This window comes from Musa acuminata, chromosome BXJ1-4 (assembly GCF_036884655.1).
Source record: "Musa acuminata AAA Group cultivar baxijiao chromosome BXJ1-4, Cavendish_Baxijiao_AAA, whole genome shotgun sequence".
Classification (NCBI taxonomy): Eukaryota; Viridiplantae; Streptophyta; class Magnoliopsida; order Zingiberales; family Musaceae; genus Musa; species Musa acuminata.
In genome coordinates, this window is record NC_088330.1 from 26,668,512 (window position 1) to 26,690,690 (window position 22,179).

General features: G+C 34.6%; 1 protein-coding gene across 1 annotated transcript; it reads left to right on the top strand.

The window, feature by feature from the left end:
* Positions 1-1,664: 1,664 nt before the first annotated feature.
* LOC103981890 (DEAD-box ATP-dependent RNA helicase 37) lies at positions 1,665-18,972 on the top strand. Its single transcript, XM_009398646.3, has 7 exons — positions 1,665-1,858; positions 2,058-2,911; positions 3,744-3,827; positions 7,389-7,631; positions 13,497-13,664; positions 13,830-13,943; positions 18,147-18,972. The coding sequence occupies exons 2-7, from the start codon at positions 2,111-2,113 to the stop codon at positions 18,639-18,641; spliced, it is 1,905 nt and encodes a 634-aa protein (XP_009396921.2). The 5' UTR covers positions 1,665-1,858; positions 2,058-2,110; the 3' UTR covers positions 18,642-18,972.
* The last annotated feature ends 3,207 nt before the right edge of the window (positions 18,973-22,179 follow it).

Below are 22,179 nucleotides of genomic sequence, written 5' to 3' on the forward strand. Positions count from 1 at the left end.
CATAGGAAAAACCATTAACTTAAATTGTTGTTGTATAGGAACAATAATAGAGTATTTTTAAGTGGTTTGCTCGCCTATCTAAATAGGAAAGATGTTACAATAAAAATATAGGACGAAAATAAAATAGAAAATTATTGATATTAATAATCCAAATTTTTATCCAATTCATTTCGTATGTGTTTTAAGTATGTCCAATTTAATTTCTTGTAATATATTATTATATCAAAAAATAATCAACATAAATATGTCTAAGCAAGGAATAGTTGCAACTCCATACAATTAGTCAAAAGATTAATATGCTTGCAAGATTAGAATTGAGAAGATTTTGTCCCTATTATTTATTGCATGTACGTCCTCATTAAAAATATTAAATTATTAATATAATTGCAACAAATAATATGATATTATGGACTAAATAAAAAAAGGAAAGTTTATGTAATAGTACTATATTGATGAAAATATTGGATTCCAACTTATTTAAACTTAGTATTAATATGATCATATGGATACGGTGTAAGTGGCGCTAAAATCACATCAGGACAATTATGGAAAATCCAAAAGAAAAAGTTCCATTGGGCATAGCCAATTAAATCCAAAAGTTTATTAATAAAAAATATTTTTTGAACATTATGATCTTTACATTAAGTAGCGACAGGAAAAATAAGCAATATCGATCCATTTCTTTATATATCCGTGGTAGTTAGATTAGGGTTATTCATCTTGATCCTTTACTAAAAAATAGCAATTTATATGTTTTACGTCGAGAATTATATTTAATGGAACTGATGAGCATTTTAAGGGGCTATTTAATCAGATAGATTGTAAATCTTAAAAATACATTTTCCTTAAATGATAAACTATGATGTCGTTGGTCTATAATTTACCAGTTTAAGAGAAAAAAATTCAATTTAATTCTAAGGTGTGTTTTTTTTCAGGATTCTCGGGTTTATACTACTTTTTTAATTGCTGATTCAAATATCCTTTAATAAAATTTAAGATAAATTTAAATAAAACATGCACACACACACATATATATATATATATATATATATATATATATATATATAGAGAGAGAGAGAGAGAGAGAGAGAGAGAGAGAGAGAGAGAGAGAGAGAGAGAGAGTTTATATATCTATATATAATTATATATTTTTTTCGTGAGAAAAAAGAAATAAAAAAGTTGATGATAAATTAGGTGGGTTGCAGAGGTGTCGTCCCAGAAAAAGAAGGTAATTCTTTAACTCCATTGTTTCACCCATGTAGCGTTACCTACCCTTATTGATTGGAAGAAACATGGAAGCATATGTGGACCCACCGTGGGGCCTGCATCTAACACCAATCAGAGGACAAAGAATGGCGACCATAAACTTCTGTACCGACCCCAACGGCGACAATCCACTTTTCCTCACATAAATAACCTTCCCGATTCCTTTTACCCACACCTACCGCCAAAGGGGAAATAGAGATGGGATCGAATGCTTTTATTTCACGAATCTATCATGATCGGACCGTTAAGATCAAAAGCATCAGTGGGTCCCGTTCTTTGGACGACTCCGATACAGGAATTGGATCCTCCTAATTGGGGATAGGTTTGGAGAGGATCCTAAACCCTACAATATAACCGTGCTGGTGCGCAAACTATGGGGAGATATTTGTTGCCCTCTGTCCGCGTCTCTTTTCCACGCTTGGTCAGGAGTCTATTTCCTTCTCTATTCTATCTCTTGCTTGGGGAAGAGCTTATAATTAGGGTTCCTTTTCGTGGCTCTCCTCTCCTAGTTCTCTTCCACGAATCCATCGCACGACGCTTCGATCGCACTCTTTCTGGGTTTTCTGCCGGCATCTCCTCTCCATTTTTCCAGGTTTATCCGCATCCCTAATCGTTCGTTTTGGTTTGAGGGAAGTTCTGGATTTTGGTGCCTTGTCCCGTTTTATCGTCTAATTTGTCTTCCATTGTGACGAGAATTGGATTGCTCGTATTTTGTTGCTTTTGTTTTGTGTATCTTTCTTTTTTGGGCGGGAATATTTAATCTAGGGTTTTGTGGTTCTCTGTCGCGTTAGATCTGTTGCCCGGCTGGAGATTCGATCTGAAGAGTGAGATTGTTTCCTGAATTATGCGAACTTCATGGGCTGATTCAGTTGCGAACGCCGATAGCTCGGCGTTTGCGACAGGTGCTTCTGCTAGCACCACCTACTCGAACGCTGCCGACGCCTCTGCTGCTGCTGCTGCTGCTGTCGCTGCACCTCGTCCTGGTCGTGCTGCCTATGTCCCTCCTCATCTTCGCAACCGCACAGCATCCTCGGAACCTCCAGTGCCGTCTCCTGCTGATGGTTCTTCTGCTGCTAAATTGCCACCTGGGCCTGCTGCACTTTCTGGTGGAAACCGTTGGGGTGGTGGCCCCAGCCGAGAGATGGGACGCGCTGGCTCTGTTGGTGGTGGCCGGGGTATGGGTGATGGCTGGGGCTCAAGGAGCAGCGGGTGGGACTGCAGGGACCGGGAGATCAACCCTTTCGCAAACGAGGATGAAACCACTGAGGCTGCTTTTGATGGCCCAGAGAATACTGGGATAAATTTTGATGCTTACGAGGATATCCCTGTGGAGACCAGTGGTGAGAATGTCCCTCCACCTGTGAGTACGTTTTCCGAGATTGATTTAGGGGATGCAGTGAATGAAAACATTAGGAGGTGCAAATATGTCAAGCCAACCCCAGTCCAGCGCCATGCCATCCCTATCTTACTTGCGGGGCGGGACCTGATGGCCTGTGCTCAAACTGGGTCGGGAAAGACTGCAGCTTTCTGCTTTCCGATCATTAGTTGGGTCATGAGGGGACCACCTGCACAGCGGCAGCGCGTTTCGAGGACAGCGTATCCATCTGCACTGATTTTATCGCCTACCCGTGAGCTTTCAATTCAAGTATGATCTCTATTTTTTATGAACCCTTAATATTATGTTCTTCATAGTTTAGTAATTAACAAAAGTTCAGTCTTTTGGAATGTATTGACAGGTTACTTTATTCATTTAGTGAATATTACAGAATCTTTTTATTAGGCATGTGAACTTTGTAGCTGCATCTTTCTCAATTATCAGAAATCAGAAGGCTTTTCAGTCATTATGAAACTTCTGTTTCATTGTATTTAATATGTTTCCTTAAAAGTGTATTTGTTTGCATGAGAAATTTCACACGTTAATGAAGATTCCTTTTTTGATTTTTGTTTTATGGGGAAACTCTAAGAGCATGTCAATCTATCATCCAGAATTCAGGAAAAGTTAAGTTCTTATTCTCCGAATGTTTTCTCTTGTTAACAAAAAGAGAACTTCACCAAAACTTTATTTCTATCACGTTGAACATATATCTCCAAAAAAAAAAAGAAAATTTTTTCTTTCTCCTTCACTCCAAGCTGAAAGAAAAGAAGTAGATTTTGATTTTCTTTTTCTTTACAGCCAAATGAACTTTAAAGAAAGAAGTGCCAAACTTTACAATTCACTGAATATTCACAATCTTGTTGGATAAGTTATTGCATTTGGGTTATTTGTTAGATAATTAATGCCCTGTTTATGTACATAGAAATGTTTGCACAAATCCTTCAATCCTTGATCAACAATATTTTCTCTATATAATTTTGTTAGTGTTCTCCTATTAATTTCTTTAAATTTGTCAAGATATGAACTACCCAGTTTTTTATTTTTTATTTATCTCTAGTGCACCTTATTCATTCTCAATCATTTTCTGTTGTTGATGTGTTAGATACATGAGGAAACCAGGAAGTTCTCATACCAAACTGGTGTCAGGGTGGTTGTTGCCTATGGTGGAGCTCCGATCAATCAACAGGTTCTTATTTTGTAGTCTGAATAGAGTTCTGACTCTGAATTGCCTATCGTAATAAATGTTTTTTGTGATTTTTTTTGCTGTTAACCTATTTAGTGACAGTCACTAATATTTTGTATCTTATCTTTTATTTTTCATTCTAGGAACTAATGCAGGTAGATATGAACACGAAGAAGAGAGTATTTCTGCTGTAGATGCAATTTAGGATTCACTTAGGTTGTGGAAAAATTGTATTTTTGGACTAAAGGCGATCCTTAGGCTAAAATCAGTAACAAAGGAAAAGATGAAGGCCTTATGTGCATTGATTGCTGTCTCATCAATCTTGTCTTTTCAGTGTCCCCCTTCCTTCCTCATGTAGGTTTTACACGGCTAAAACATGTCAGTATAGACTGCAACTCATGTTTGGAACAAAGATTGGAAGCATTTACTTCTTGTAGTCCTATCAAATGCCCGAAGTTATTGAAAATAACTAGTTCTTTGTACATGACTTTTATACAAAAATTAAAAGAAAATGAGTCTTTTATACAAAAGTAAATGGTTAGACTGTTATAAACAATGTTAATGGAGGTTAATGTAGTTGTATGCAAAATAACTTCAAAACAATTCTTTTAGATACTTTTATATTAAACAAATAATTTATACATATTATTAAGAACCTGTATGCAAAAGAAAAAAATAAAAGAAAATATAAATACAGGAAGATTTTTTATGTCATCTTATTGATATTTACGTTAGTGAAAATACTATTTAGGCTGAATATGACTGCTTTCTTCTTTTCCATGACTTTTTTATTCTGTCCATTCCCAAACATTTGCCTTTCTCACCTTTTTCTTCTTTACGCTAGAAAATTATGGAGTATGAAACTTATTACACAGATGACATTGATCTATGTGCTATTATCGTCAAACACCCATTATTGAGCATTAAGTCTGCATTCCTATTAAGCATGAGGTCCTTTGCTAGCTTTAGAAACTATGGATTTTTTGGTTTGTTATGGCCTTTGTTCTGGTCGCAATTGGGTGTGGGTTTCCTTACTCTGCATGGTAAATTGCCTTAAAATTGAGTTGCACTGATCTTGGTTGGTTTTACAAGTGGAAAATGTTAATGGTTCAGTGGATAAATATTTATCAGTTGGATTTGATAGACATGATAATCTCCAATATCGACATATTGAAAAACACTTTTTGGAGAAGTGTGGCTCTTTGGTTAACTTTTGGAACTCAATTTATGGTAGTTGCTATCTAATGCCACGTCTGAAGATTGATGTGTATCTTGGTTTCAGTGCTCTATTTGTACCACTCTGGTGGGTATATCAGAAGATATTGATACAACAGCACACACACAAAAAAAACATGAACAAGAAGAAGAATGGTAGGCAAGGGAAAAAGCAGTAATGTAAAAAAAGCCTGTTTTTTCCCTTGTGGCACTGTTAATTGGTTCCGTTTCCATGTTAACTGTCTCCTCTTCCTCTGCCTCTACCTCTTCTTTCCATGTCGTGCCAGCTTTAAGGTTTAGACCATTATTTATTTAGGTTTTTGAAGAATCACAAAACCTTGTTTTCAGGTCACAAAAGACCTCTAGGGTTTTGGTACAATTGACAAAAATGAGGTGTTGTGTTACATGAGCTTCTCATTAATGTGGTGTTTGAGGAAGGCAAATGTACAACCCTTACAAGTAGAGCGGTTATTTTCATGGCTCGAACCTTGATCACATGTTATAATTGACGGTAATCCATTGCTCTATGGCAAGGTTGCTATTTGTAACTTATATTTGTAACTTAAGTGAGGTTTGAGCCATCCGATGTAATTTTTTTATCTGGTTCAGATTGAATTTGAAGCTTCTTTTAGTATTTAAAATTTTTTTTTTGTATTTTAAGTGAGACATGTTTATTTTGGTACAATTGATATATTGAACCAATTTGTTTCAACTTGTTCGGGTTGTAACTGACCTGTTCAAATCCAGTAAAATAAATTTGTTTATTTAAAACATTTGGATATTGCTTGAACTAGGTGGTCTGCATCCTAATCCATGAAGCTTGGTACGAGCAGTTTACTGTGAAATAAACTTCCTTGTAAATTTTAGTCATTTCACTTTGTTTTCAGTAAAAGAGGAGCATAAATGATGAAGAAACATATATTTATTCATAGTTGAATGTATCGTGCATGTGCTTATAAATGAGTTGAATTTGGATCCATAATGAGATCCTGGAATGCTCTTATTTTTAGTTGGGACTTGATCTCTTCTTTTTTTTGTTTCTTGAGGAAATGATTCCTGAGGATTATTTTCTACTGGCTTCCTGACTTCTCTTTAACTTTGATATGTTTGACTTTGTTTGTACCAACGTTTTAAGTTTTGGTTCGAGACTCATACCAGTCACTGGCCAGGCTGGTGCAGGTCAAGTATATATGAGTATATTGAGACACATAATGCTGTCATATTGGTTGGCAGAAAGAGAGAGAAGAGGGGAGGAGAGAAGGAGAAGAAGAATCAGGAGGAGGAGGGAGAGATGAGTATGTGAGAGAGGTGTTGGGGGGGGGGGGGCGGGGGGAAGCGACAAGGCAGTGCAGTGGTGGTGTTGAAGTGACGGAGCGATGATATAAACAAAGGGAGGGGAGAGTGACGAGTGAAAGAAAGAGGGATAGAGAGGATCAAGGAATCAAAAGAAGTTGAAAAAAATGAAAGAGATAGTTGTCATAAAAAGCTATAAAAATATAAAAAGATACAAGTATTGAGTGGTTGGATTACCTTGGAATCCCTCTTTTTATTCACTAAAACTGAGCAGTAAGCCTGTTGGCAGATCACCAATTGCTAACCTCTGTTTCATAGGACCGGGTGAAATTGCTCGGACTGTGTCTGGCTTTTTGGTCGGATTGGTAAATATCCGTTGATATGGACTGATCTAACCGGTTTTTAAATCCTTGGTTTATACCTTTCCTTGCTTGAAGATACTAGGCCTTAAAATCCGTTGTTAAACTTGTAGGATTCTTGGCATAGTTGTACAACTTTACTAGTGCTACTCTAATTACTTAATTTAAACTGTTATGAATTGTTAAATTTGTCTACTTGTTTGTTTCCCTGAGGTCTTCTGTCTTCTGATTCACCTTGACATTTTCTGAGTTTTGTATTAGTTTTTGGATATTGGGCTTTGTATTAGGTGCCAAGTACTTCAGTCGTAGAATTGTCAATACAAATTTAGAACTTGCTACTCTAATTAACTGAATAATCTTGCCGATGAATTGTTAACTTTCTCAGCTTATTTGCTTCAGTAGATTTGATGGTCTTTATCTGCTGGATTAATTCGTCCATATGAACAAGGAAGTTGTCCTCTTCGCTAATGATTAGTATTAGAGTGCTCTTTTATTATTGTAGCACCAAATAACAATGTTTTTTCCTGTCCTTTCTTTTAGTTTGTGTAATTCTTCTTGTCATTGTGTAATCCTTGTCTACATTTGTAAAAGCCATGGATTTCCTTTCTTATATGCTAAATCATGCTACTGGGAGATTTTCTTGCTGGATACTTTGATAAGATGATTGCTCCTCCTCATTGTTCATAAATAATGGCAGCTGCGTGACTTGGAAAGGGGTGTTGACATTCTTGTGGCAACTCCTGGTCGCCTGGTTGATTTGCTTGAGAGAGCTAGAGTCTCATTACAAAGTATTAGATATTTAGCTTTGGATGAGGCTGACAGAATGCTTGATATGGGTTTTGAGCCTCAAATTCGTAGAATTGTTGAGCAGATGGACATGCCTGCTCGAGGTCAAAGACAGACTATGTTATTCAGTGCCACATTCCCTAGCGAGATACAGGTTTGCTTTTCCACATATTAAATGGCCCTTTGGTGTCTTTTTTTGTTAATGCTATTTGGTTAAGTTCAGTGATCTTGGCGCTTATTTAACATGAGTTAAAGAATGTTTTTTTGTCACTATATGTTTTCTCTCCTTAATTCAGTTGTTGGGATGACACTTTATGCGTGAACTAACTTTTTTATTTTTAAGAGTGTGATATTATGATAATAACTTTATACTTTTAAACTATTTGTTGTTGAAATTACACAGGCATATGCCTAATTGTCGACCAGATATACTGGAAGTTTTTTTTTTATTTTGATTCATAGCTTAGCATTTGGTCAATTTTGGTCTTAATTGTTGTTTTTGATTCATATAACTATTGCTCATTCTTTTGATGTCTGATTGTGTGTATTGCTTCTAGTAGTTTCTTTTGGGTTGTCATATGTTTTTCTGAAGTGGACCACTGGCAAACTGTTAGTTGTCAGGCCACAAGGAATGAGCAATCATATTAATTTCACTTGATTATTTTTGTGGGCATTGTTTGATGCAACTTGAAGATGGATCAACCATCATTGAAGACTTCATTTTTGTCTTTTATTGTTTCTTTAATCGATTTGTTCAGAGTTATGATCTATTGTTGGTTGAGTTTAGGCTTGATTTTGTCTGATTTTAATATGTTGTGGTTTGTTTAACCATCTGTTACATGATCCATTAATCTCCTGTGGTAGAGCTTGAGTTAAACTCAAACTTTTGTCTTAAATACATAATTAGCTGAGTAGTTTATTATGTTATGAAGTCTATATTTGTTTCCTTGATGGGAATCTGTACCAGAATTTGACTCTAGATGGACTAATTAGAGTAAGAAAGCAAATACTCCCTAACAATGATTAGGCATTACTTTGAGAAAAAGAAATTGTGATTTCTATTGCTATTTTTGCATCTACCTTTTTTTCATGTTCTTTTACCTACTAATTTGTTTTCCTTATCTTCTCCCTGTGAAATAATCTAATAGTATTAAATGTTTAACAAATAACTTGCAAGTTAGTCTGCTGTGATCGAATGATAGCAGCATACTTGTTTCTGATGGTGATCCTTGGAGCCCCAACATTTTGATCTGGTTTCACACATGCTGAGGACCATTGGTTGTACTGGCAGTAGCTGCTGCTATGTCATATGGTGATGGCTTGGTGGATCAAGGGGCGGAGGTGATGGGCATGGTGGTGAGATGGAGGATAAAAGTGGAGAAAGGGATGAAAGAATGGGAAAGAAAAGAAGATGAGAAGAGAATAATATTGTAACAGTCAAATAAATAATTCATTTGTTAAAAAATAAAATATTAAAAACCATAATTTTGTCTTAATAATTTTCCCATTTTGATATGTGTAGCTAGGAAGTTGGTTCCTAACGGAGATCTAATTCCTAATTCATGTATATAATTTAGGGATAAGATTAAATTATTTAATTAATAATTTCAAAATTATCATGATATGATCACTTCCCTAAGTGAGAAATCCTCCATTCTCTCCTCTTTGTTGGTTTTTGGTTAGCGTGAGAGATTGCAAGGGAGTGTCTTTAGAGCAATAGGCTCTCTGACTCTCTCCTTTAGTTATTATTTTATTTTTTAAAAGTTTAATTTGTGAAAATTGTTTGATTATATTAGAATCATTCTTCAACAGCAACAACAAAGCTATAAAATTGTAGTTATTTAGGATCAGTTAAGTAGATCTTTTCTGTAAAGCTTTTTATATGAGTTTGTTTATGATTTTTAGAATTTAAAATATGATGTCTATACATGATTATACTAACAAAATTTAGTTTGCAGATTAAATAAAATCATTTATCAAAATTATATGGTAGATTAGATGTATAGTTGTGTTTGTATGATTTATAGACAAAATTTGCATGATTTTCTTGTTTTAAAATTTGAATTTATGAATTTGTTAGAATTTTTAATTCATGAAAAGCATATTTAAAATTTTATTATTAATAATATGTTTGGGATATTTATTCGTAATCTTTTTGGTGTTAACGCATTTTAAGTGGTTGATTATATGATTTTTTTTCTGTAAAAGACAAGGTTGAAAATAGATTGAAATTAAAAGGAGTTGCATCAGATTGGACTGCGTTTGACTCAAATCAGGCTGCTAGTTGGACTCGGGCCAGCCCAACCCATTTAGCTGGCTGTCCTAGGCTTGACTGGGTCTGAAACAAGGGCCATGGTATAGTGGCTGGATACTTGTTTTTATGGAATTGATGGAAAAAATGTTGAACCCAAATAAAACAAAATCTATATTAAATAAACAAGGCCTATGTGAATATGTATGATTTAATTGTGTATTGTTATTACATTATTATATTTCAATAACAATGGCTTTAGTCAAATAATTATTAGGTATGAAATTTTTATTGGCTCTTGTTCTTACAAAGGTAAAAATAATCAGCATCTACTATATTATTTGAGAATTAAAAGATAAACATGTATGCTAAGCATTATTTGATATGCCACTAATTAAAAATTTTATAGTATAACATATTAGTTGATGATAAAATTCATGCCACCATTGTCACAAAATGAATTGGATTAATTTCAATCTTTTTTTACCATTGTTGTAATATTCAAGAGCTTACTCCACTTGAAAATATTGACAAGCATGCTTAGTGAGAAATAGATACAAAATAAAAACTAGAATGAAGCAATATAAATGATATTTATTCATTTTTGTTCTTGTTAGTATACTGATCCAAAACATAATATTCTTGAATTGTGAATACCTTTAGATTTATGGATCTTCGTTCTTGTAGTACTTATTGTTATTTTAATAACTGTGAACATTATTTTGTTAGGCGATGGTTGAAACTTCAAGAGGCATAGAATTCTATGAAATGTATAGTTAATTTTTGTGCTAGCTTTGTGTTAAAGCTAAAGTTAGTCCAATTTGCATGTAACTCAGTTTATCTAAATTAGAATACCAAAATGTTTCTTTATTTTTTAGATATTACTTCATGTTATTTTTTTAATATTACTTTTTAGATAACTTTGTCTCGTTTTTAATTTAGTATTATACTTGTAATACTTCATATCTATATTTTAACTTTTAATACTTAATCAGGTTCATCAATTTTAACAAAACAATAATAATTAAAGATTATAAAAATTGATATGTATTTTTTAAAATTTATTATTTCTAATGATCATAATTTTTCGTCAGTGCCCATTAAGTTTATGAAAATTCTGAATTTGATGAATAAATTTGGATGAAGAAAATAAATTTATTGATAATGTAGTAGTAATTAAAACTACTTTAATAAGTGTTATCCTATCTTTTTTATTAGTAGATACACTATTTGTATGATAATAACTATTAGATTTTTCAGTTACTCTAGGTGATCATATTTCTTTTCTTGTTGGATGAATAACTACATGTATCATTGAATACCATCCATTTCCAAGAAATACATAAACTAAATAATTATGCTTTCAAAATCTTACTGCAGTGGCTTCATCATTTATATGTATCAGAGGATATTAAATTTGTATATTTTTATTGCATTTTACATGTTTTTGATATTAATAATTTCTTATTGAATATATATGAGATATATATCTTGCTGAGTTTATATTTTTCATATTAATATTTTTTTATTGAGTATATATGAAATATATCTTGTTGAGTTTCAAAGAGAATATTCATTAATCGAGCTATGGAAGATGATTGTTTCTATTCACAGTGATATTATTGGGTGGACTTTTTGGATTATATATAGAAAGTAAGTGTGTTCATATTTTTTATTAAAAATATTATGACTATATCTTTATTTTTAACTTTAGATTGTAACTATATTAAGATAGAATATAAGTTAATACTTCTTTAGAAAGACGATCTTGGGTCTTCAAATAAAACATAAGTAATGGTTGTCCTTGAAAACCCAAATTGTATGTCACAAATAATATGGAAAAGAAAAGAAAGTGTAATTTTATGTTTTATTTTAATATAATATAATTTCAAGTTAAAAATTGTAATGTGTTAATTATAGTTTTAATAAAGAATATAATATATATATATTTTTCATTATAGAATTTAAAAGTGTATCACTGTAATGAAAGCAATCATATTCCATGGTTGATGTTCAATAAGATATATCTCACATACACTCAATAAAAAATTATTAGTATCAATATATAAATGTAATAAAAATATTAAAACATGTATAAATTACCTATAATTCTGTATATAATTGATGAACATATTGTGTAACAAAAATTATGAATGAGATGTATTTCTTGGATATGGTTATTATTGGGTGATAGATGTATTATTCATCCAATAAAATAAAAAATGTGATTACCCAAAATAATTATTCTTTGAAAAATCTATTGGTTACTAACCTACTGATAGTCATGCATATATATATCTACCAATAGTAAAGATAATGTAATACTTATTAATATATATCTGATAAATATTATATTTCCATGGGGATGGTCATGTCATTTTTATTTCATAAAATCCAGGATCTTCATGATCTTCAAGGAACCCACAATAAAAAAAAAGGAATGATTGATTTAAGAAAATACATACCAATGTTAACAGTCATTAATTAATATTTTTGTTAAAACATTTTAAATGTACTGTACATTGTTGATGGCTTCGAATGTCTTCTCGACCTTTTGAATTGCTCTAAACTAGAGTTGTCTCCTTGGTGAGCTCCAACCTGTTTCACATCTCGCAGAGGTGGTGACAAGCACTTAAATAATCTCTCATAGAGTTCAGGACCTATTTGACCATATCCGGGGCATTGACAGCTGTGGGACTACCAGGTGTATTTTGTGGTGTCTTAGAGGCTGCCATATAATCAACATCGGTAGCCTTCAAGGTCTTCTTTCGAAGTTCTTGTGAAGGTTTGAAATTTTGGTTCACTCGCAATTCAACAGGTCTGCAAGGTGTGCTGATGCCCAAGGCCATCTCTACGAGCAAGAACATTGATCTCCTTAATTTACTCCATCAAACCTATATAAATTAGCTTCCTAGCTTGACTTAGATATATATAAATTAGGAATTAAATCTCTATCAGGAATTAACTTCCTAGCTAGATTTATTCAAACAAGAAAATTGTTAACCTTATTAAGATAAAATTATGATTACAATATTTTAATTTTTGAAAAACGAATTAATTATTGGGTGGTTACAAATATTGTTGATCGTTTGAGTTATGGATGTTGGTCAGATTGTGTATGATACCATTTACCTGCTAATTGATGTTGGAGAAAGTATGGATCCTCGTGGATCTTGATCCTCGGCCCAATTATTTGTTAGATCTTTGGCCAGATAATTCTTGATTCATTTTTGCTGTCAAACCAAACTCTAGTATGAACTAGAAAAGTGATTTGGCCAAATCCTTAGTTGTTATTTATTGGCGTCCATTTAGGCCCAAGCTCTAACCTGACCTGACTCTTATCTGTGGCCTAAACCAGAGTATGTTGTAATGGAAAAATTCCTTTCGGAGGTTGATTTATTATAAAAAATTGTCAAACCAATTTGTAAGATTATCTTAGGAAGGCCATGATTTCCTTTATTGATCTCCATTGAGGTGAATCAAGAGACATTGAATTTATATTAAGGTTAGAATCTATTCAACATATTTATTTTGATTTGTCCTGCTTATTACTGTTTCCAAGTACTTTTATATTATGAAAGCTTGAAAAATTGAGCCTAGTTTTTTTGTAAATAAATAGAGCATGCTGAAGTATGTCACTGTCTATAAGGCTGATTGGTTTTGATTTATCTTCAAGCAGTTCAGCTAATCTATTCTTATTGCTAATGTTCAACATTATTTTCTTTGTATTTTTTATGAATTATTGTTTTAAATATTTTTTATGTGCAGAGATTGGCTTCTGATTTCCTTTCCAATTACATCTTTCTTGCTGTTGGAAGGGTCGGTTCCAGTACGGATCTGATTGTCCAAAGGGTAGAGTTTGTTCTTGACTCTGACAAAAGAAGCCACCTAATGGACCTTCTTCATGCCCAAAGGGTTAATGGTGCCCATGGAAAGGTACGACTGTTCCACGGAAAGTCTTTGCCTTCTTTAAGAATAGGATGGCTTTTCTTGAACAGAAATATATCTCTTTCATGAGACAACTTATTTGTTCCGTTTAGTTGCATTTGTGATTGTGCTGTTATCAATGTGTCTGATATTGTTGCTCTAATTCTTATGTAGCAAGCTCTAACTTTGGTCTTTGTCGAGACAAAGAAAGGTGCTGATTCCTTGGAGCACTGGTTATGCATGAATGAGTTTCCTGCAACCACCATTCATGGTGATAGGACACAGCAGGCAAGTGAATCTATCATTGATCAAATGTTTTATGTAGAAAATATTAGTTCAATTGTTTGTTACTTTGTAAATTGCCACAAATGTATTTCCATTTTTTGTGATAGTTTGTCTCTTTTTTGCCAATTTGCAGTTTTCATCTTTGAATTGTCGAGAGTGCTGTGCTGCATTTTTTTGAACTTAACACTGCTAGAAAACAATCTTTAGTTATATTTTTCTGAAAATTACTTCAATCAGATTGTATTAATTTTGCTCTGGAAGGTTCAAGTCCTAATAAGAATAACTTTTGAAGCATAAATACAAAATTAATATATGGATATGATGCGACGTAGACTAATACATCAAAATTCCTTTACTGGATGTGATAACAAACTGTCTGTAGAATATGTAACATTCTTTGTTAAAGTTTAATATTCATCCATTATTAGATTATGCTAGATTTTGTATTATCTATTTCATCTTATATAAAACCTTCAATTTAGACATAAAGTTGTATTTTATTATATATTTTTGCTTATACTAAAACCTTCAAATCTTAAAGATATCATTTTTTCTTTAGTTTAGATTTGGCTTTTCTCTATTATTGTCAATATAAATGGCACCATTAGGAAATAGCACATGTCCTGGGACTTCATTTTGAGTGTCTAGTAATTTCATCTGCTAATAAGGACTCTAGTTTGACCCTTGACGCAATCTTCGGGTGTTTGTGGGATGATTTTCCTCACGATGTCCTTCCACTTGTATCTACATACAACATTCACATTTTATATAGGAAAATTTCTTTTTTTTTTTGTCTAGGTTTAAAAAAAAACGTATAGTTCCTTTTAAAAAAAAAAATTTAATTATTTGTTCAGTAAAGGAATAGATTATGATGCTGGATCTTCCTGTGTTATTCTAAACTTAATTTTGTATATTCATTTCATGAATGTTCAAAATACTGGTCGAACTTGGTACATAATGGTTGGTATTAGTCCAGCCAAGCAACTTAAATGGACCATACAACTTGGTTTGCTTGGTATATCACTGTTTTTAATCAATTTATTATTTGTCAAATGGTACTGAATTATAATGGTATACTGCTCAGTATCTCAGTACCACACTTGTCCGACAAGATTCTCAAATTGGAGTGGGGATCAATTTTTAGAATCTTGGTTTCATGTCTGAAGTTTTGTTCTTTCAATCTTCGAAAATGCCCTTTTCAGTATGGCTCATAAATTAATTCTCTGATTATTTATATTTTTGAACATCTCTTTTGTTCTTATATTATGATGTGGCATGCATTCCCTTTGTTCACCAGGCCTCTTTTAGTTGTCTTTTTCAAGAAGTTTGCCAAATTCACCCTGGATCTTTCCAGTACTTCCATGCTTAAGGCATCCTTTAGTTGACTTTTATAACTTATGCATAATGCTGTAAGTTCTAGAGCTATGTTATCCTTTAATTGGCTTATCCTAGTTTATCCATGAAGTAACTTATTAGGTGTGGATGATGCATTCCTCAAAACTCAAAGATAGTGGGCCAGACCCAAAAAAGAGAGCTATGGGTGTCATCATTGGAGCCTGTGGCACCCGTTTTTTTATACCATCCATGCAAGTGGTTGGTCCTCAACTGAGCCCAGACACTTAACATTTAAATGAAAATAACTTTTCTATCTTTTGTTAATCATAATAAACTTCATTTTACTATTTATGCATCTAATGTGGTTCCACTCTTTTTTCTCCCTTCAGTGAGCCACGCATACCTTTATTTTCACCTTTACTTTTTATTTTTTTTACTTATTGTTTTGCAAAAACTATCATATGCTGTGGAGTTAGCCTCAATAATAACTTATTTTCCTTTTATATATTTGTTTTCTATTTTCCATTTTCCATTTTGTTCTTGCTGTATAATCTGCTTTTGTGCGATCATTTTTTATATCACTACTGTCAGTTCTCCCTTCTCAAAATATATGCTACCCCACCCCTAATTTATCTTATTAGCCTCTATAATAGTTCTTTTATCTTCCTTTTTATCAATTTCAGAACTCATCATTCTGCAGCCTTGTGACTTATCCTTTTTGCAATAACTAGTTTTTTCATTGTCACACTACCATAAGCTATCCTTTCTCAGAACTTATGCCACTATTCAAAGCAATCAGAAAAGTCCTTTTCTACTTGTTTAATGTGGTTAGGTTTTTTAGAACATCATTATTTCTCTTTTGGCAAACGTTGTCTTTTTTTGGTGATCAACTCATTCTATACTAAAAGGACTAGTGCGAAAATGGTACTGCAAGATAACAAGTACTGCAGCAATATACTCTTAGATAAACAATGACATACTAAGAATAATGAGCCAATCGTAGTATTATTTGAAAAGCTTTCTCTTATTATGAGTCTGCACTTGGATATTTTGAGTATATATGTATAAGTAACATGGCAGTCTTCCAACAATCGCTAATGCTATATGATCATAATAGTCAAACAATTAGTCGACTAAATGATCTTATTCTTGATTTATGGTCATGCTTTTGACTATTATGGTATCTATTATTAAATTTTGGATGGTAGTTGACAAATGAGAATGTTGATATAATTTCTGTAAAATAACTTATCCATGGAGAACTAATAGCTTAATTAGATTGGGCAATACCAATTCCATGAGCATGCTGTAAGTGTTTTTTGGATCCCTTTGGCTTTTGGTTGACACCATTTACCTATATGCATTTAGGTAGTGTTGTGCACTCCTGTAACTATGTTAATAACACTATTTTAGGATAGTTTGTGACCAATATGTTGTAGGATGGGTAAAGAAAGTATATTTTTTTCCTAGAATTTGATAGTTATGGAATATAAAAGAAGATTTTACATGAGAAAAAGAAATGAATCTACTAGACTCACTATAGCTCAAGGATTTATTCCCATGAATGGAAGTCCTAAACCTTCATAGTGGGATGATGAAGTCATGCTAGTGGTGAGTTCACACTCGTACATTTTGTGGCAAAAAAGTTTCTTTCATTCAACCGTTATCTGATGTTTAAACTGTAATCTCCAATCCTTTTCCCTTTCGGTAGATCCTTCAGTACAAAAAGGAAAAGAAAACTTATGAAAAAGAAATAACAATCAAGAAAATTGCATCCCATAAATCAAGGCATATTGATCATTTCTTTTCTTCATTGGGGAAATTAATCTTTCTCATAGACAAGATAACTTATTGATAGACTTACCCTTTTTGTAGAGTCTTTAATCATAATTAAACTTCCTTGTAATCATGGAATTTTAAGTAAAGCCTTAGAAATATCCAATTAAGCATAAAATTTGCCTCCTTTTTTTGCGTTTGGCATCCATTTTACCTTTTTTTGGGGCAATGTTGATAACTAATGCAGGATTATAGATGATGTTGCCATCTGATAACTTTATGTTTATGTAATATTTTTGTGTTCTGATGGCCTATTCTTATTACCTCAGAATTCCTTTATTTGAAAATTTATGCACTTTCTTTTGTTCTTTTGGGAAGTGGATGAGGTAGTGGGGGTGGCATCAATCTATATGTTTTTGTTAATAGTATGAAACATAAGAGGGCATCGTAGTGCATGATGTTCCGATCAATGTGAGATTGGTTGTGATTTAATTTGTGCAGTCTGATCCCTGCAAGCAGAGGCTATTTCCATGAATCACACCTTTATCATTCAAGTCACAAAGAGCAGACTTACGATGCCATGGGGCTCACCTCTAATACGATGCAACAATTACAAAAGAAAACCCCAATGGGCCTTTAAAGGGAAAGTAAATAGTCGAAATTTTAAATAGCAAAAGGAATGAACCATATGCTAGGATTTTGAGCAAATTATGCTAGGATTTCAAAACAATTGCTTGATGTTCTTTGCGATCTACATCTTGCTCACAGTTCTTGGATGATTTAACTTTTGGGAATTTCCTTGAGCTAAAGTCACTGATGACAACTTGTAGAATTGGAATTTATGTTGTTGATTGTGAGATGTACATCTGTAAGATACAATTAAACCCTAGTGATTGGTCTGTTTTTGAAGTTGTTTGATGATCGTATAATTGTTCCTGTCTTCCATTTGAGCTAGAAATTTAACCAATATGGTTTGGTGGTAGTTATTTTCTTTGCTCAGCTAAGATTGTTGCTTCTCCCTTTAGTAGTCATTCACAATAATGTTATAAATTATTCTTTTACGTCATGTCTTAGAAAGTGCTATAAATTATTCAGGAACGGGAACGTGCACTCAGATCCTTCAAGAGTGGTGCAACTCCAATTCTAGTTGCAACTGATGTTGCAGCCCGTGGGCTTGACATTCCTCATGTGGCACATGTCATCAACTTTGACCTGCCCAATGACATTGATGACTATGTGCACCGCATTGGAAGAACTGGGAGAGCTGGAAAGTCTGGTCTGGCCACTGCCTTCTTCAACGAGAATAATTCATCTCTAGCCAGGTCATTGGCAGAGCTTATGCAGGAAGCGAACCAGGAGGTGCCGCAGTGGCTTTCTCGCTATGCTGCTGATCGTTCTTCCTATGGTGGTAGAAACCGTCGATCTGGTGGAGCACGCTTTGGTGGGCGTGACTTTCGAAGGGATTCCTCTTCCAGGAGTGGGGGAGGTGGTGATTGTTACGGAGGCAGTGGGTATGGAGGTGGGGCATATGGTGCATCCTCTGGGTATGGCAGTGGTTATGGCAATCCAGGGTTAAGTGCTTGGGATTAGCACCATTCCATTATTTCTTAGCTTAGATCTATTCACCCTTGTACGAGGGCCATAATTTTGATAGCATTGTGCACTTGAGGGCTTAGATATTTTGTGTCATCCCTCTCTTCTTCATTGCCTGCTGAGTCGCTAGCAGTTTCTCTATTGGTTCCCCACTCTTGAGAGTGCTACATGGATGAATCAAATATGAATGGTCAACTATAAGTCTCACAGGTAGCCCCATTTTAAATTTATTTTCTTTTGTTTCCCTTTGTTTCTTTCCAGGGTGTAACTCGGAGGTTGTAGAATATGTGATGAGACTTCGAGGGTCCTTTTTGGGCTGTTTGTTTCATCCTGGCAATGTTTCTTTCTGTGAGAAGCAAACAGGAGCCAGCCAGGTTTCTGCTTTGTACGCATATATCCATTGGGTTCTTGATAGATTTCTGAGGTATTGAAGCCCCTGTGAAGCAGAAAAGATCAAGGAGTGGCCGGTCAAGTAGTCATCAGAAACAGGTGTTACATCTGCGCAAGATGTTGAATTGTGCTCATTTTTCTCGCTATAAATGGAGGACTGTTTTCTGAGTAATACTTAATTAGGTTCAATTATTTATGGAGTGCCCCTTAGATAGATCTTTACCACTGAAGCCCGTCAACTTCAGACCGTGTTCATTCTTGTGAGTGCTTTCACGTTGGTTCATGTCATGCACGCTTCTCAAAAAGAGTTATATTATGGAGGGAAAATATTTGTTGTTTGTCAATTAGATAATGTGTATTGGTTAATCCTAATGCCAAAATGGTTAAATCTGAGTGAATGGCAAGTAAATAGCATGTTGTGCAACTAATAACTCAGCTGTATGTTGATTGTATAGTTTGATGTCGCAGGACCGTGGTGATGCAGTGCTAAGACTTTTGTTCAGATCGATGAGGATTGATTTTATGGTGTTAATGATGATGCTTTTAGAAGAAAGTAGCCAAACAGCATCAATTACTGTTAGGTAATTGATGTTGTTGAATTATAATTTGTGTGCTAAGTGACTCAATTACTGAAAAGTATTATTTCCGTGAGACAACTTCATATTTATTTATTCTGCACGCTTTATTCCATTTGTGCGAGTGCAAGAAAATAATGAGGCGATATTTTGCTACAAAAAACCGATCTATATTTTGAAGTTGACATATAAATTAAGTGCTTGCTACTTTGTTCTGCCACTGAAAAACCAATTTTGTTGTCACTCATTTAAATTCTTGGTCAGTCCATCTAACGATGAAGTCATTAGATAAGATATGATCAATGATTTTATGTTCTTAATACTAGATTTTCTGCCCTCGTATTCTGTTAAATTAAATGCCATTCAATTCAACATGCCAATCGACTTAAGCAAAGCTTTACCACCGGCGGTTATTGGTCTTGATTGAGATCAACATGCGAACTCGCTCTTTTTCCATTCTGAAATTTGTGTAGAGGCATGTTGTTTACAGGAAAAAGGGAAAAACTATGCCCAACACCTTACAACTTTATCCTAATCTATTATTTATCTTTCGTTACCAAAAAGAAAGCAACTGCTGTATATTTCCCATCATTTTTGGAAGTACCACAACAAACAAGAATGTCATGTACCCAACAAAATTCTCGTATCTAATGTTAAGTTACCAGTATGCAGACTAAGATAAATCGAACAGTCCGTTCTTACCAGACTTTTATCGAGCGGTAGTATTCATTAGTATCACCCGATACAAGGCTAATATTTTCTTGTACATGTAATCACCGATAATTTTTTAAAAATAATTAAAATTGATTTCCTTAATCATATGAATAGGTTAAGAATTTTATCGATAAATTAAATTATTAATTGATTTATTTTCTAATGAGTGATATGATTTTTCAAAAGTAAATAGTTCAAATTCTATTTTTATGTATAAAACATAAGAAATAAATATTATAATTTTATCTTTGTGTGTGTAAGTAAAATAAAAATAAAAATTAAATCATTATTTATCTCTTCATATTCTCTGATATAATGGGAGCTCCCTCTCTCTTATTCCAAAAAAGGATGTTCGAGGAGAGGTAGATTCTAACATCTGATATTAGCATTGTTAGAATTTTATAATACATAGTGATATTTTAAATTTTAAATTTTATAATTAATAAATAATGATAATTGATTTGTGATGTTAATTTGATTTATAATGATCTCTTAGGCTTAAATGAATTTTAAGATTGATTTAATTATTAAATTCTTATTTTTAGATTAACATAATAATTCTAATTCATTTAATTAGATATATCTTTTTTTAAGAATTTTGTGAATTCTTATAATTTAATTAGTTTCAAAATTAAGATTATAAATCTAAATTGTTTAATCATAGATTTGAGTTATTCTTTAATAATTAAAAATATTAAAATCTAATTTAATAAATGTGATCAAATTGACGATATTACCCGAGTTAAGTTGATTGATTATACAAGTGCATGTGGTCAGGTACAACTTAGTACATGTTATGGTAAATAACTTTCGGGCCGCGACTTTGGGGCTGACGCGGCTGGTCCTGGGCTCCAAATGCCTGGAATTAGAGGTGTCCCCCTTTATCGGGCTTGAGGTGGCGGATGCGGAGGATCTTGCTCGAGGAGTCCGCCTGGGCGAGCCGGATAAAGGGGGACACCTCTAATTCCAGGCATTTGGAGCCCAGGACCAACCGCGTCAGCCCCAAAGTCGCGGCCCGAAAGTTATTTACCATAACAGATTGGCGCTAGAAGGAGGGCCGATCCAAATGTCAAGCGATCATCAAATTTACCCCGGCGGATCCTCAAATGCGGAGCTCCCCGCCTTAGGGGAACGGCGTGACGAAACCCGCGATGAACGTCCCGCAGCGGTGTCAGAACGCTATTGGCGGCTATTCAACGACCCGGGCTTGTCTCCCCCTGGCGGCGCGCCCGCTGACTCCTCGCAAGTGTCGCCCGAGGCCTTTCATGACCTCGCCCACCAGGTTCGAACTCTAACAAGCATGGTGCAGACCATTGTCTCCCAACAAACCCCTCCATATACGACGAGGCCCTCGCAGCAATAGGAAACCCTCGCCCGGACCCACGCACCGCTCCCAGAGCTTCCGGGCTCGCCTCGAAACCCCACAACTCGACCGGGAGGCAGGGAAGCCGAGGACACGGCGAGCCGCCCCGAGCCGGAGGCCCCGACTGCTGATTCGACGAACGCCCTACGGGCCCAGCTGCGCCTCGTCAGTCAAAGGCTGGACGAGGTACAGCAGGAGGTTCGTAAGTCGAAAGAAGAACTCAGGACGGACGGACACCAAGGATCTCCGTTCACCCCCGAGATACAGGATCAGGCGATCCCGCCACACTTCCGCCTCCCTTCCCTGGACGCGTATGATGGCGCAACCGACCCCGCGGATCACGTGGCCGCTTTTCGGGCCCAGATGGCGCTGTTCGGGACTTCAGACGCCCTGATGTGCCGGGCGTTCCCGACGACCTTGCGAGGACCAGCCCGCGCATGGTACAGCGGCCTGAAGTCAGGAACCGTCGCCTCCTTCGACCAGCTCGCCAAGG

What these genes read in the sequence shown, in the direction of transcription:
- LOC103981890 (XM_009398646.3), top strand. Translation starts at nt 2,111, where the DNA reads ATGCGAACTTCATGGGCTGATTCAGTTGCGAACGCCGATAGCTCGGCG. An exon ending in GAGCTCCGATCAATCAACAG is followed by an intron (nt 3,828 to 7,388) that starts GTTCTTATTTTG and finishes AAATAATGGCAG; the next exon opens with CTGCGTGACTTGGAAAGGGG. An exon ending in ATGGTGATAGGACACAGCAG is followed by an intron (nt 13,944 to 18,146) that starts GCAAGTGAATCT and finishes TAAATTATTCAG; the next exon opens with GAACGGGAACGTGCACTCAG.